A 16,530-nucleotide genomic window follows, 5' to 3' on the forward strand; every position below is an offset into this window, starting at 1 on the left:
TAATGCGACATGGTCATGAAACTCGTGCGATGTTGGGGGTATACTCTTCAATCTTTTCAATCGGAATGGTCAGAGGTCAGAGTTCAGAGGTCAGAAAGTCCGTGAGGGACAGAACATACGCAAAGTGACGAAATTGAAAACACGTTTTAATATACCTGACAACATATCAAGCATAACCTACGTAACTTGGTCGGGTTATTTGTTACCTAACATAAACCATACTAAATTCACTGTGGGGAATTAAAAAAAAATGTGAGAATGTGACAAGGACAAACAATAATAACGCTTTCTCTGCTACTCCTACTGAAAGATTACATAAGACTATCTCGTTTGGTCATTTCCCCCTCCCCCTCCCCCTCCCCCCCACCAGTTCCAATTATAATATCATAAATGAGATCACAATACCTGCAACCTGTAACTGACGCATACGCTTTCTAAAATTAATTAAAAAATCAGAATATAACAATGGAGTACGTCATTGAACTCGTTGCGAGGCTGTGGTTTAGTAACAAGGGGTTAGGGTACAATTATAAATGTGGAGATAACGAAGAAACAAATATTGCATTCATCTCATCAATCGAGGCGCTGGCACCTGACGTGGACATTTACAAGTGGGAGGCGGCCCGGATCGATCTCAAGAAGCTGATCAAAGAACTTCTGGAGGAGAGGAGCATCCTTCAGTTACACTCGGGATACCATGCGGAGGGGCTTTTGCTGGAGGTGCTAAGAAAACACAACATTAGATCATTCCTCTCCGTGCCTCTTAAACAGAAAACTTTAATCTGGAAAGACGCGGGGGTGTGGTTCGTAGAGGTGACCAACCCGAAAATCATCAAGAGAACTTATGTGTTTTTTGACTTCGAATAAGTGTACGTCTGTGTATGTCTGAAATAAAAAAATGTTTAAAAGTGAATGACTATTTATTTATTTACCAATCATTTAGATATTTTATAATGTTCCCAATGCGAGTACAAAAAAGAAATGCAAAAGCTGGTTTTTCAAAATTCGTTGTTAAGGGGCTCCTTGGCGCTAATGACATTCGATCTGAATCCCTTAGTTTTCTAATGTTTTTAAAGTGAGAACTTCTTTAGCGGCGCTGGGCACTTTCTGAGGGGGGGGGGGGGGGGGGAAATATAAACTCGAGACAGCGATCACGTGCTCGTAACGTTTAGATGGCCACTCAATTAGATGGCAATTAAATCAATAAAGAAAAACTCAATGACATTACATGAAAAAGGTTCTAATCTTGTACGGGTTGAAATACGAGGATCTCACAGCTACATTCAAACTTTATATCACTCAAATATAATTCAATAAAGCTACATCTTGATGAAATCGCTAATAAAAGTGAACTCTAGTAATGGTGAATAAAACTCAAAATATTATTAGATGAAAATATATTTAGATGCGAGATCTGCAAGGTATCAAGGATCTGGTAACTTTACAATTTCTATTCGAATTTTAAACAATTAACTCTACAAATTTGAATTTCTAATTTTAAACAAGCTCACTGACCAGCAATTTCGGACTAAAGTGTTTCAATAGAAAGGAGGATGGGTCAATTATACATAGTGCTGCAGACATTTTGGACTAGTCATTGAGTTTTCACTCCCGGAGTGCAATCCGTTGTTTTTTTGTAGCTATAATAGCAACGACTTTTAGCAATATAGTATGCCATATTTACTTCAAAGTTCATTGTCTTCGAGATATTCGACATCAAGTTGAACAATTTTAGGCCAATAACCTGGTTTTCTGGCCATAGCTTTTGTGTTAATTATTTTAAAATTGACATTTCTGACCAGTTTTTAGAGACGTCAAAGACGAACCCAAATATGCAGATTTCGTTCATGTAAGATCCTTCACAGCAATCCAGTTACGAAAAAAGTGTTATTTTTAGACAATGTTTAAAAAAATCATAAAAAAATTAGTATTCATTAGTTTCAAAATCCGGTAGACAAGAATGGAGATTAAAGATTGAAGAACAGATAGCCATTTGTCTTATAATTCTATCTGTAGTGTAAATGTAGAAGTAAAGGCTTAAAACTTGTCAAATATCGATGAAAACCGCGGGGAGCCCCTTAAGGTGAGGTTGTGTACTGGTAAAAGCTGATTACTGTGGATAATAGTATGTAGAGCAATGTCTCAGAGTTACTAAGCGTGTGTCATCATCGTCGTTAAAAATATATCAAGTCTCGATTTCAAACAAAAACAAGACCTAACCTAATCAAAGCAAGTGCTATACCATCTACATATTATGCATAGTAGGTTCTGCCATCTTGTGGGTCCCATTGGAAGCATAAACGTCACATTTACGTCTCACGCCAAAAATCAGATGGCTCCTATGCTGTATAGTTCATGCATGCTCCCTATTGTCAGTTCAGTACGGTGGCGCTTAAGCAATGTCAATGTGAAAACAAATCCGTTTAAAATTACAAGGAGGGATTTCATATCATCGCTAAGTAGGCGAAAGTGTGTCTGTCTGTCTGTCTGTCTGTCTGTTACCTCTTCACGCTTAAGCCGCTGAACCGATTTAGTTGAAATTTGGTATAGAGATAGTTCGAGTCCTGGAGAAAATCAGGGAAATCATTCCTGAAGAGAGTGCAAAGGCGGGTGGAATTGAAAGAGTTAATGAATTGCCTAATGATTGAAGTAAGCAATGAGCATATTGAATGATTGCTATTAGCATTATCCAGGCGCTATACCTACTTTAGCTGCTGTCACTAATTCCACGCAGACGAAGTCGCGGACAAAAGCTAGTATTTCAATATTTTCGCTAGGATTTTTTTTTATTGTTTAGTACAAAAATCAACTTTACTTAAATGTAATAAGGTTGACATCTATGTTGCGGGGTAGCAGAACTTCTGTGATTGTAGATCAACTATGCAACGCTGATGGGCTACTCGTATCTTCAAAAATAAAAATCGTAGATGCAATTTCGACATAATTTCCTTTACTGTAAAGTTCAAATTATTGTAATGGGCTAGGGCTCATAGGATAATCTCTTTCGAAATAAGAAAATATGGTCAATCATCCTTTAGATAGCGTTGCGTTTGTAGTAGTGTGCATGTTGACGACATAGGTTTCCAGACCGCAGAGAAGCATTATATATTTGTTAATGCCTGGAAGATTGAGGCCTGTCTGCCCATGCTGATGCTCTGAGCTTATTGAATTGCCTTTCTTGGAACTCTTCAACGTACTTTCGGTCATTGGTTCATTTGTCTTAGAGTTTGGTAAAATGACATTCGGTGTATATGTTCAGTGGGCATGCTAAGGGTTATATTTGCAAAAACCCAGGCGTTGACTTTGGTTAATGCTTGAGAGCTCCATGCGCATTTGGCCTGTTTAGTGTCCATATTATACAGACGCACTGCTTGCCACCATTTGAATATTGTCTTTAGAGCTCTTTGCATTAGGTTGGATATCGTGTGGAAGAAGAAGTTTTGGGTAGAAACGATGTTAGACTAATAATGGACTGACGGATATAGGCTGTCAGTAGTCCTTTTTCCCTGCTTTTGCTATGCAGTTTACCTTGACCCGAGTCCAATTATCTGGTACGATTCACCACGTGAAACTTGCTCTGAATATTATGGCCAGATGCAGATTGCTGTAAAAGCGCCGCTGATTTAAATCAAAAAGTTTGGTCTAAAGATGTTTGTTGCTATATTCCAGTCGATATTGCGTGCCACTGTGGATTCGAGGATTCCTATGGGCGCAAAGCTGTGTTTATTACTGGTTGAGTATGAACCGGGGAAGTGGGTGTCTCTGAGCAAGTTCCTCTTCCGTGTTCATAAATGTGCCATCTAGTGTTTAAGGAGACCGAGATAGTTGGTTGGTGTCTTGGAGAGTATTATGTAAGTTCATGCTCCTTTATGAGTTTGGGCAATATCAGGAGGCACCCCGTACGATTGCCCTGTCTAGACGGAACCTTCTCCATTATCTTATTTTTGCCTCCGTTATTTGTTTATTATATTCAGTCAATGCTCTATGATACCCGTAGTACCATACCCATTCTGTTAACAATTAAAACAGATCAATTCCAAAACCTGTTCTGTTGTGATCTGTTCTGTTCTATCTTGTTCTGTTCTTTTATGTTCTGTTCTATCTTGTTCTGTTCTGTTCTATCTTTTTCTGTTCTAACCTGTTCTGTTGAGAGCTGTTCTGTTGTGATCTGTTCTGTTCTAACCTGATCTGTTATGATCTGTTCTGTTGTGACCTGTTCTGTTGTGACTTGTTCTGTTGCCGCGCGCACCCGAGTTGCATACATTCAGTTAGTAGCTCGGTACCACTTACAGGGCTAGTGGGTCTCATTTGAAATGTTCTTTGTCTTATGGGCAGTTGTGTTAAAATCTGTCACAACCCTACTGTGTTCTTTGTCTTATGGGCAGTTGTGTTAAAATCTGTCACAACCCTACTGTGTTCTTATGAGGTGTCTGCATTAACGCAATCATCAAGGGCGTCGGTTCACTGTTACTTTTTTTACTGTGGTTCCGTCTAGACAGGGCAATCGTACGGGGTGCCTCCTGATATTGCCCAAACTCATAAAGGAGCATGAACTTACGTAATACTCTCCAAGACACCAACCAACTATCTCGGTCTCCTTAAACACTAGATGGCACATTTATGAACACGGAAGAGGAACTTGCTCAGAGACACCCACTTCCCCGGTTCATACTCAACCAGTAATAAACACAGCTTTGCGCCCATAGGAATCCTCGAATCCACAGTGGCACGCAATATCGACTGGAATATAGCAACAAACATCTTTAGACCAAACTTTTTGATTTAAATCAGCGGCGCTTTTACAGCAATCTGCATCTGGCCATAATATTCAGAGCAAGTTTCACGTGGTGAATCGTACCAGATAATTGGACTCGGGTCAAGGTAAACTGCATAGCAAAAGCAGGGAAAAAGGACTACTGACAGCCTATATCCGTCAGTCCATTATTAGTCTAACATCGTTTCTACCCAAAACTTCTTCTTCCACACGATATCCAACCTAATGCAAAGAGCTCTAAAGACAATATTCAAATGGTGGCAAGCAGTGCGTCTGTATAATATGGACACTAAACAGGCCAAATGCGCATGGAGCTCTCAAGCATTAACCAAAGTCAACGCCTGGGTTTTTGCAAATATAACCCTTAGCATGCCCACTGAACATATACACCGAATGTCATTTTACCAAACTCTAAGACAAATGAACCAATGACCGAAAGTACGTTGAAGAGTTCCAAGAAAGGCAATTCAATAAGCTCAGAGCATCAGCATGGGCAGACAGGCCTCAATCTTCCAGGCATTAACAAATATATAATGCTTCTCTGCGGTCTGGAAACCTATGTCGTCAACATGCACACTACTACAAACGCAACGCTATCTAAAGGATGATTGACCATATTTTCTTATTTCGAAAGAGATTATCCTATGAGCCCTAGCCCATTACAATAATTTGAACTTTACAGTAAAGGAAATTATGTCGAAATTGCATCTACGATTTTTATTTTTGAAGATACGAGTAGCCCATCAGCGTTGCATAGTTGATCTACAATCACAGAAGTTCTGCTACCCCGCAACATAGATGTCAACCTTATTACATTTAAGTAAAGTTGATTTTTGTACTAAACAATAAAAAAAAATCCTAGCGAAAATATTGAAATACTAGCTTTTGTCCGCGACTTCGTCTGCGTGGAATTAGTGACAGCAGCTAAAGTAGGTATAGCGCCTGGATAATGCTAATAGCAATCATTCAATATGCTCATTGCTTACTTCAATCATTAGGCAATTCATTAACTCTTTCAATTCCACCCGCCTTTGCACTCTCTTCAGGAATGATTTCCCTGATTTTCTCCAGGACTCGAACTATCTCTATACCAAATTTCAACTAAATCGGTTCAGCGGCTTAAGCGTGAAGAGGTAACAGACAGACAGACAGACAGACAGACACACTTTCGCCTACTTAGCGATGATATGAAATCCCTCCTTGTAATTTTAAACGGATTTGTTTTCACATTGACATTGCTTAAGCGCCACCGTACTGAACTGACAATAGGGAGCATGCATGAACTATACAGCATAGGAGCCATCTGATTTTTGGCGTGAGACGTAAATGTGACGTTTATGCTTCCAATGGGACCCACAAGATGGCAGAACCTACTATGCATAATATGTAGATGGTATAGCACTTGCTTTGATTAGGTTAGGTCTTGTTTTTGTTTGAAATCGAGACTTGATATATTTTTAACGACGATGATGACACACGCTTAGTAACTCTGAGACATTGCTCTACATACTATTATCCACAGTAATCAGCTTTTACCAGTACACAACCTCACCTTAAGGGGCTCCCCGCGGTTTTCATCGATATTTGACAAGTTTTAAGCCTTTACTTCTACATTTACACTACAGATAGAATTATAAGACAAATGGCTATCTGTTCTTCAATCTTTAATCTCCATTCTTGTCTACCGGATTTTGAAACTAATGAATACTAATTTTTTTATGATTTTTTTAAACATTGTCTAAAAATAACACTTTTTTCGTAACTGGATTGCTGTGAAGGATCTTACATGAACGAAATCTGCATATTTGGGTTCGTCTTTGACGTCTCTAAAAACTGGTCAGAAATGTCAATTTTAAAATAATTAACACAAAAGCTATGGCCAGAAAACCAGGTTATTGGCCTAAAATTGTTCAACTTGATGTCGAATATCTCGAAGACAATGAACTTTGAAGTAAATATGGCATACTATATTGCTAAAAGTCGTTGCTATTATAGCTACAAAAAAACAACGGATTGCACTCCGGGAGTGAAAACTCAATGACTAGTCCAAAATGTCTGCAGCACTATGTATAATTGACCCATCCTCCTTTCTATTGAAACACTTTAGTCCGAAATTGCTGGTCAGTGAGCTTGTTTAAAATTAGAAATTCAAATTTGTAGAGTTAATTGTTTAAAATTCGAATAGAAATTGTAAAGTTACCAGATCCTTGATACCTTGCAGATCTCGCATCTAAATATATTTTCATCTAATAATATTTTGAGTTTTATTCACCATTACTAGAGTTCACTTTTATTAGCGATTTCATCAAGATGTAGCTTTATTGAATTATATTTGAGTGATATAAAGTTTTAATTGCCATCTAATTGAGTGGCCATCTAAACGTTACGAGCACGTGATCGCTGTCTCGAGTTTATATTTCCCCCCCCCCCCCCCCCCCCCCCCTCAGAAAGTGCCCAGCGCCGCTAAAGAAGTTCTCACTTTAAAAACATTAGAAAACTAAGGGATTCAGATCGAATGTCATTAGCGCCAAGGAGCCCCTTAACAACGAATTTTGAAAAACCAGCTTTTGCATTTCTTTTTTGTACTCGCATTGGGAACATTATAAAATATCTAAATGATTGGTAAATAAATAAATAGTCATTCACTTTTAAACATTTTTTTATTTCAGACATACACAGACGTACACTTATTCGAAGTCAAAAAACACATAAGTTCTCTTGATGATTTTCGGGTTGGTCACCTCTACGAACCACACCCCCGCGTCTTTCCAGATTAAAGTTTTCTGTTTAAGAGGCACGGAGAGGAATGATCTAATGTTGTGTTTTCTTAGCACCTCCAGCAAAAGCCCCTCCGCATGGTATCCCGAGTGTAACTGAAGGATGCTCCTCTCCTCCAGAAGTTCTTTGATCAGCTTCTTGAGATCGATCCGGGCCGCCTCCCACTTGTAAATGTCCACGTCAGGTGCCAGCGCCTCGATTGATGAGATGAATGCAATATTTGTTTCTTCGTTATCTCCACATTTATAATTGTACCCTAACCCCTTGTTACTAAACCACAGCCTCGCAACGAGTTCAATGACGTACTCCATTGTTATATTCTGATTTTTTAATTAATTTTAGAAAGCGTATGCGTCAGTTACAGGTTGCAGGTATTGTGATCTCATTTATGATATTATAATTGGAACTGGTGGGGGGAGGGGGAGGGGGAGGGGGAAATGACCAAACGAGATAGTCTTATGTAATCTTTCAGTAGGAGTAGCAGAGAAAGCGTTATTATTGTTTGTCCTTGTCACATTCTCACATTTTTTTTTAATTCCCCACAGTGAATTTAGTATGGTTTATGTTAGGTAACAAATAACCCGACCAAGTTACGTAGGTTATGCTTGATATGTTGTCAGGTATATTAAAACGTGTTTTCAATTTCGTCACTTTGCGTATGTTCTGTCCCTCACGGACTTTCTGACCTCTGAACTCTGACCTCTGACCATTCCGATTGAAAAGATTGAAGAGTATACCCCCAACATCGCACGAGTTTCATGACCATGTCGCATTACAGAATTACAGCATTAGTAAAATCTACTTTATTTCTAGTACTTAGAGTTAATAATCTTTCAAATAAGCTTCATTATCTGACTAAGGTTACAATACTTAATTCATGACGGCTGATATTTGCTTATAATTTCATACAAATACATCAAACTCTCTCTATCTGTCAAATTCTACGGTGAATGGAAGTTTACAGTCACATACGACTTTTTGTTTTCGAACGTCACGGTCTACATCTCAACGATCGGCAACGCGCATGTAACATCTCGAAATTGCAGGCGTCCATAGGCTACGGTGACTGCTCACTACCAGACGGGCCGTGTGCTTGTTTGCCACCGACGTGGTATATAAAAAAAGAAAAAAACTTATTGAACCTTTTTGCAGTCGGCAACGCGCATGTAACAACTCTAAAGTTGCAGGCATCCATAGGCTACGTTGACTGCTTACCATCATGTGAGCCGGATGCTTGTTTGCCACCGACGTATTATTAAAAAAAAAAAAATCTGGGCCTTTTTGCAGTCTGCAAACTACAAACTACATTTGATAACCAAAAGAGACAAAATCAACCGTAAATAAGTGTGCTAGAAACCCTAAATACTTCATGAGCAGGGGGGCCGGAGGTGTCCCCTGTCGAGGTTTTCCTGAGGGTCTAATGATAATAATGATGATGATGATGATGATGTATAGGTTTCAAAAGTCTGAACTTGCAAGCGTCCAAAGGCTACGGTGGCTGCTTACCATCAGGTGAGCCGGATGCTTGTTTGCCACCGACGTAGTATATAAAAAAAAAAATCTGGATCTTTTTGCGGTCGGTAAACTACAAACTCCATACATTTGATAAGCACAAGCGACAAAACCAACCGCAAATAAAAATGCATCCGTGGTAACAATAGAATTCGCAGGCGTCCATGGGCTACGGTGACTGCTTACTGTCAGGTGGGGTCGTCTGCTTGTTTGCCACTGACGTGGTATTAAAAAAAACGCCGATATAAGCCTCATATTTTAAAACAAAGTTATTGAATCTTTGGGCAGTCGGCAGCGCGCTTGTATCCACCCTGGAGTTGCAGGCGTCCAAAGGCTACGGTAACAACTTACCATCAGACGGACTGTATGCTTATTTGCCACCAATGTGGTATAATAAAAGAAAAACCCCTTTACAGTTGGTAAACTACAAACTCCATACATTTGATAAGCACAAGCGACAAAACCAACCGCAAATAAAAGTGCATCCGTGTAAACTATTGAATTCGCAGGCGTCCATGGGCTACGGTGACTGCTTACTGTCAGGCGAGGTCGTCTGCTTGTTTGCCACTGACGTGGTATTAAAAAAAACGCCGATATAAGCCTCATATTTTAAAACAAAGTTATTGAATCTTTGGGCAGTCGGCAGCGCGCTTGTATCCACCCTGGAGTTGCAGGCGTCCAAAGGCTACGGTAACAACTTACCATCAGACGGACTGTATGCTTATTTGCCACCAATGTGGTATAATAAAAGAAAAACCCCTTTACGGTTGGTAAACTACAAACTCCATACATTTGATAAGCACAAGCGACAAAACCAACCGCAAATAAAAATGCATCCGTGGTAACAATTGAATTCGCAGGCGTCCATGGGCTACGGTGACTGCTTACTGTCAGGTGGGGTCGTCTGCTTGTTTGCCACTGACGTGGTATTAAAAAAAACGCCGATATAAGCCTCATATTTTAAAACAAACATGATGGGCCTTTTTGCAATTTCATAGCGGATGTTTTTGGAACTAACTAGCGGTGTCCACTGACGAGGCGCCACTAGCGACATCTATATTGTTAAGCGAATCGATAGTCTGTCAAGCCGGATATGTCAGAAGCAATGTAAAGCAAACTAAAGTATGGTAACCCTAGGAAACGAACAAAAGGCAGGAATGTACATCGAACAGCGATGAAATGTAAACAAAACAGTTCCACAGATAAGATATAAATGACACACGATTTTCGAACTATTCAAACGTAGTGTTGGTAGCCCACGATTTTTCAAATTTGCCGCCTTTTTCTACTGACTAGATTTGCTTGACCAAGATTAATTAACTTACCATGAACCCCCTCTGACTCTGCGGACTTTTTTAGAAATACTCAGACGGCTGCTCATCTATACATATCATAGCGGATGGTTTTAGAACTAACGTTGCGCATACATACTGTCGCCCTCTGGCGGGCCTGGCGGGGATTTTTGGAACTAACTAGCGGTGTCCACCGACGAAGGCGCCACTAGGGATATCTATTCATTTAAGCGATTCAACAACTCACATACAAAGTGGAGACATCTATTCATTTCATAGCGGATGGTTTTGAAACTAACGTTGCGCATACATACTGTCGCCCTCAGGCAGGGCTGGTGGGGATTTTTGGAACTAACGTTGCGCATACATACTGTCGCCCTCTGGCGGGGGCTTTTTAGAACTAACCTTGCGCATACATACTGTCGCCCTCCAGCGGGGCTGGCGGAAATTTTAGGAACTAACGTTGCGCATACATACTGTCGCCCCCAGGCAGGGCTGGTGGGGATTTTTGGAACTAACGTTGCGCATACATACTGTCGCCCTCAGGCAGGGCTGGTGGGGATTTTTAGAACTAACGTTGCGCATACATACTGTCGCCCCCAGGCAGGGCTGGCGGATAATTTTGGAACTAACGTTACGCATACATACTGTCGCCCCCAGGCAGGGCTGGCGGGGATTTTTGGAACTAACGTTGCGCATACATACTGTCGCCCCCAGGCAGGGCTGGTGGGGATTTTTAGAACTAACCTTGCGCATACATACTGTCGCCCCCAGGCAGGGCTGGTGGGGATTTTTAGAACTAACCTTGCGCATACATACTGTCGCCCCCAGGCAGGGCTGGTGGGGATTTTTGGAACTAACGTTACGCATACACAGTGGCGCCTCTAGCGGGGAGTAGAGTGAACTAACCAGCGGCGCATACATACTGTCGCCCTCCGGCGGGGCTGGCGGATATTTTCGGAACTAACGTTGCGCATAGACAGTGGCGCCTCTAGCGGGGAGTAGGGTGAACTAACCAGTGGCACCATCTAGCGGAGACCTTTGGAACTAACGCTGCGCATACACAGTGGCGCCATCTAGCGGGGAGTAGGGTGAACTAAATTGTCACTACCTTGCGCATACATACTGTCGCCCTCTGGCGGAAAAGTTCTGATCCAAAAGCGGCACAAACACACTACTCACAGATATTGACAATATTAATCTGTGTTGAAAAAATCATTGCTCTAGCTTCAAAAACCACGGAGGAAAACGAGGACTACGTTTGTATGGAGAAATGACCACTCCTGTTGGCTCTTAAGTAAATAACACATTCGTGCGTGCGCGTGCTGTTCAGTATGACCTAACATAATCACGGCTCATCTAATCACAATATAAAAATAAATAAATACTTAATTTTAATATTAGTTTATAAGTTCTGTTATTGAATAAACATATATCAATTGTTCGAATAAATGGGAGTTTTCTAAAATAAATATCGAAAACCTGATTCTCTCAAATCTGGACATTCTTGATCTCATTCCACTCAGAATCGGCAGCATTCTCCATCCTTCCATGAAAAAAAGAGGTCCCAAAATGTCCATTCCATTATGAGAACATTTTTCACTTGTATGGACGTGACGTAGTGGAATGTACAATTTTCATACAAATTTTTGGGACACATTTTTTTACCATCAGGATTGAATATGCTAGTGATTCTGAGTTGAAGAACCCAAAAACACCAGGATCTGTGAGAATCGGGTTTTCAATATTTATTTTAGAAAACGCCCAAATATGGCTGACTAATAAAATAAAAATAAAAATAATTTATTTCAGAAGGCAGGTTCCATAATATGGTTAGTAACTCTTAACTTAACAACTATGTTAGACTATACCGGGTGTGGCCTTTTTATATGAGCAAAAATTTTAACTGTAGGCTGTACTCCTAATACTGACCAACATTTGTTCAGCGACTTTTAAAAATAACTTGTGGTTTAATTTTAAATACAGTTTAAAGTTTATTCTAAGACGCAATGTATTACGAATTTTGTTATGCCTAAGGCGTGACAAGCAACGTCAATCACAATGAAATGGCGTGGCGACGGCGTCCATTGAAGATAATATTTATTTTGTATGAAAAATAATGAATCTAAATACTTCATAATTTTTAAAAGTTGTTGAACAAAAGTGTCACCGTTTGAGGAGTGCAATCTATGTTTTAATTATTTGCTCGTGTTACAGGCCACACCCGGTATAAGCTAGTGATGATGATGAGTACTGACCTGTCTGATGAAGGTGATGGGCTTCTGTCCCATAGCGTGAGCATCTCCGATGTTGGCTTTGATCACCCTCTTGAAAGGTTTCTGGGCGCCCTGGAACAATACAATAAAGGTAAGAAACAATGACTTAGGGACCCTAGACGGTTTCAGTTGTACGTGAAAGAAATGCATATCCCATCCCATCCAAAAAACCGGCTAAGTGCGAGTCGGACTCGCGTTCCAAGGGTTCCGTACATTAAGTCCGACTCACGCTTGACTGCACATTTCTAATAGGTTTTCCTGTCATATATATAGGTAAAGAACTGTTGTGTATTTTTTCAAAATTTTAGACCCAGTAGTTTCGGAGACAAAGTGGGGGAATGGTCGGACAGACAGACAGAGAGACAGACGCAAGAGTGATCCTATCTTCTTCTTCTTCAATCGGTCCCTCAATACTGAGGATCGTGACATCATATCCTTCAGTTGAAGACCAGGTTCCTCCATAGGGTTCTGTTCCCCGGTAAGTGCATGGTTTCGTGCGTCTTATAAGGGTTCTATGTTTTCCTTTTGATGTACGGATACGGACCTAGGGTTGCCAGATGGTCGGGATTTGGCGGGATTCTCCCGATTTTTAGCATGTGTTCCCGATTCACGACAAAGTTTAAACTGTCCCGAAAAACAGCTTCACGTTATAAAACAACAATTTCAAGTTCCGAACTGTCGTCGAGCGAGCGAGCTGACGTAGTGCCAATAAGTAAAATATCGTTGTTTTTAATACAATTACTTTAATTTGAATGTATTTTTTTTTCCCGACTTAAGTCCCAAAATCCCGAAAAATTTATATTGTTTCCCGATAATAGCGCCTTTCGATCTGGCAACCCTAAACGGACCCCGAAGTGAAATGAGAGCCAAGTTCAATATTAAGAATACGCGTTGTTAACTTCGCCGGCAAGTTGATATTATCTATATGAGTGACAAGTTCTAGTTCACTTGGGCTGTACCAAAGACATATTATGTAACTTCGTAATATAAAATGAATAAAGTCTAAGAAAAAAACGTGCCTCGGATATCAAGAAAAAGTTATTCTCGGATAGATGGCGCACACACCTTTGGCCTATGCTCGGCTAGATGGCGTGACGGCACCGTTTCATATTTAACAATTTTAACATATACATATCAAAAAATGAACATGGGTGAAAATAATAAAAATATTTATCCATTTCTATACACTATTTTGATACTTTTATACGTGTTTATTTTGAGTTTTAGTCGTGTGTCGATAGATGGCAGTAAATTTAGTGACTACAAAATTTACTATGACAGGACCCCTCTATACTATCTATTCTCTTTGGCTGTACTTAATTTGCGCTAAAACCAGGTCAAAGTTATATATTTACACTCTCTTTACCTTGAAAATAGTATGCATATAAGTACACGCGGAAACATTTAACTGACCGATTGTAGACCCTATTACAATACATGCAAGGTCTAGTATCGGTTACTTTTGTGATCTCGCCCCTTTCAAATCTTTGGACGAAACAGCACCTGGCTTTTAATGAATAGGATATGCGATATATGTATGAGCTTGTATGTATACTCAGGTGGGCTAGCACATGATTAGTGGGACAGTATCTCGCGCGGCGAAATAGGCTACCCGTCCCTCTTTTTAAGGGGCCCACTGATTAACCGGCCGCCGGACGGTATCGGCCTGTTAGTTAATTAGAACAAAATTTTGACAGTTCCGAACAACTGACAGGCCGATACCGTCCGGCGGTCGGACGGACTGTTAATCAGTGGGCCCCCTTATTAAAGTCAGAAAAAGACGGGTAGTATATGTCACATGTTAAAACGTATATGTACCTACACCATGGAATTGTTTATGTCTATCTGCATACTATCATATTAACAACATAATATACTTATAAGAACTTTGATTTTTGTACACCTACGTACAGTCACGGACTTTTGATTGTTAAGCCATTTAGGGTCCAAGCTAATTTGGTTGTCAATCCTAACGGTATATACTTATATAAAATGTCCAATGTAAAGTAAACGGAGTAAACCCTAAGCAGGCGTGGCTCACTCCGCGATTTCGTCGCTTTGCTACAGGTAGCTAAAAGTACATCCGTTCGACCCCAATTTTGGGGTTTGCCATAAGCGCGTGGCGCTGTCGCCACCTAGCGGCCATATCTGTGCTGATCGTGACAGACGCGTTTTGTTAGAGAGGGAGTCTTCTGTACCTAGTACTATATTATTATTCTGTGCCCTAAGTGGCTCATTGATTAAAGTCCGTGACTGTAGGTACGTCGCTCAGATAGCCAGAACGGAAGTTTCACATTCGACTTCAAGGTTTCTAAATTATAGCTCAACACTTTCTGGACCACTTATGGCGAATTTTGGAACTTTTCGCTAGCTCAAGTCACAAGACAAGAAGGAGATGTAAACAACAACTGGGTCAAAAACAAAACTGTGTTCGCGTCTTTCCTGTAGACATACACAAGAGTTAAGGGCTATAAAGGTTAATTTTCTTATTTAACCCTTATCCACGTGAAAAGGTCCTCCTTTTATTCAGAAAAATGTACAGTTCGCGCGAACACGCCAGTTTTCTCTCCTGTGGGCAATAGTTAACAGCTTGTGGGCATGTAAGTAATGATTTTATCATAGTTCTCTAAATAAAAGGAGGACCTTTTCACGTGGATAAGGGTTAAATAAGAAAATTAACCTTAATAGTCCTTAACTCTTGTGTATGACAGGAAAGACGCGAACACAGTTTTGTTTTTGACCCAACTTTACTCCCTTTAACAAATAAAATGGTTCACCAAGTACCCACGCGTAGGTACAGATAACTTTAACCGTGCTTATTGATTTTGTTTACTAGGTTGAGTTACATAACCTAAGCTGACCTTTGGTACGAACCAGTTAAGGTATATTCGGGTAATTACGAATGTCGAAAACCGTTGGATGATTCCGAAAACGGTCTCTTATTATGATGGAATTTTGGGTCATTTTCATCTGATTTTCGGAATTATCCGACATACGAAATTACCCGAAAACACCTTGCACCATTTTTATAAGACTTAAAGTAATATCAAGAGCAACAAAAAACAATTTTGAACCTATTTTCCAAAAGCCTTTAGGCAATATTTTCACCAAAACTACTAAATATATTTCAAAATCGTATCGATTGTTTTTCCCGAATCTACTTGCTGGATTTCATAGATAAGCATATTTTTGTATCGGTTTAAATGCATATACCTACCTATTAACCTATTATGTATTTTCGCCGCAATAGTAACTGTTGTCCTATTAAAATAATCGCCTGAATCGCTTCGGGAAAAGGATGGTACGGCCGTGCGTCTTTGTTTTGCTCGACTTGGCGGGGGCACTGCCGTGCCCCCAGATAAGCATTATACAGTCTGTGTCTGACCATGGGGCTTTAAATCCAGGGCTTGATTTTACTCGGTAAACTGAGCTACTTTTACTATGGGACCAACCCTAAAATCGGGGAAAAATTTTTGGCTTTTCCATAGAAAACGTCGACATCTGATCAGCCAAATTGTATGAAAAAGTGAAAAAAAAATTCGGGATTTCGGGGTTGGTGCCATAATAAAAGTAGCTCAGTTTATCGAGTAGAATCGAGCCCTGGGTTTAAAGCCCCATGGTCAGACACATCCTGTATGTATATGCATTGATTCTATAATTTTCATAATTATCAAGTCACGTGACACAACTCCAACGTACTATTAGTTATTCTGTGTTGTAACCATGAAGGGAAAAGACTGTCTATTAGTGAACCTTATCTTAAATACATAAGGGCTACAATCAGTCAATAAGCGTTCCTGTTTGTGCACTAATAAAATGAAGTGGTTATACCATATCGGGGCCAATTGTAAGCACTTATCTCGTGATAACAGCGCAGATCTGAATGCTTCAACATTAT

General features: G+C 40.1%; 1 protein-coding gene across 1 annotated transcript in view; it reads right to left on the minus strand.

Annotated features, from left to right (window-relative positions):
- Nucleotides 1–16,530, minus strand: part of LOC134668777 (alanine aminotransferase 1-like) — a 57,571-nt gene that overhangs the window by 32,744 nt on the left and 8,297 nt on the right. The window contains exon 2 of the mRNA XM_063526236.1: nt 12,615–12,704. Within this exon, the coding sequence (XP_063382306.1) occupies nt 12,615–12,704 (90 nt within the window). The remainder of the gene's footprint in view (nt 1–12,614; nt 12,705–16,530) is intronic.

This window comes from Cydia fagiglandana, chromosome 11 (genome assembly GCF_963556715.1).
Source record: "Cydia fagiglandana chromosome 11, ilCydFagi1.1, whole genome shotgun sequence".
Lineage (NCBI taxonomy): Eukaryota > Metazoa > Arthropoda > Insecta > Lepidoptera > Tortricidae > Cydia > Cydia fagiglandana.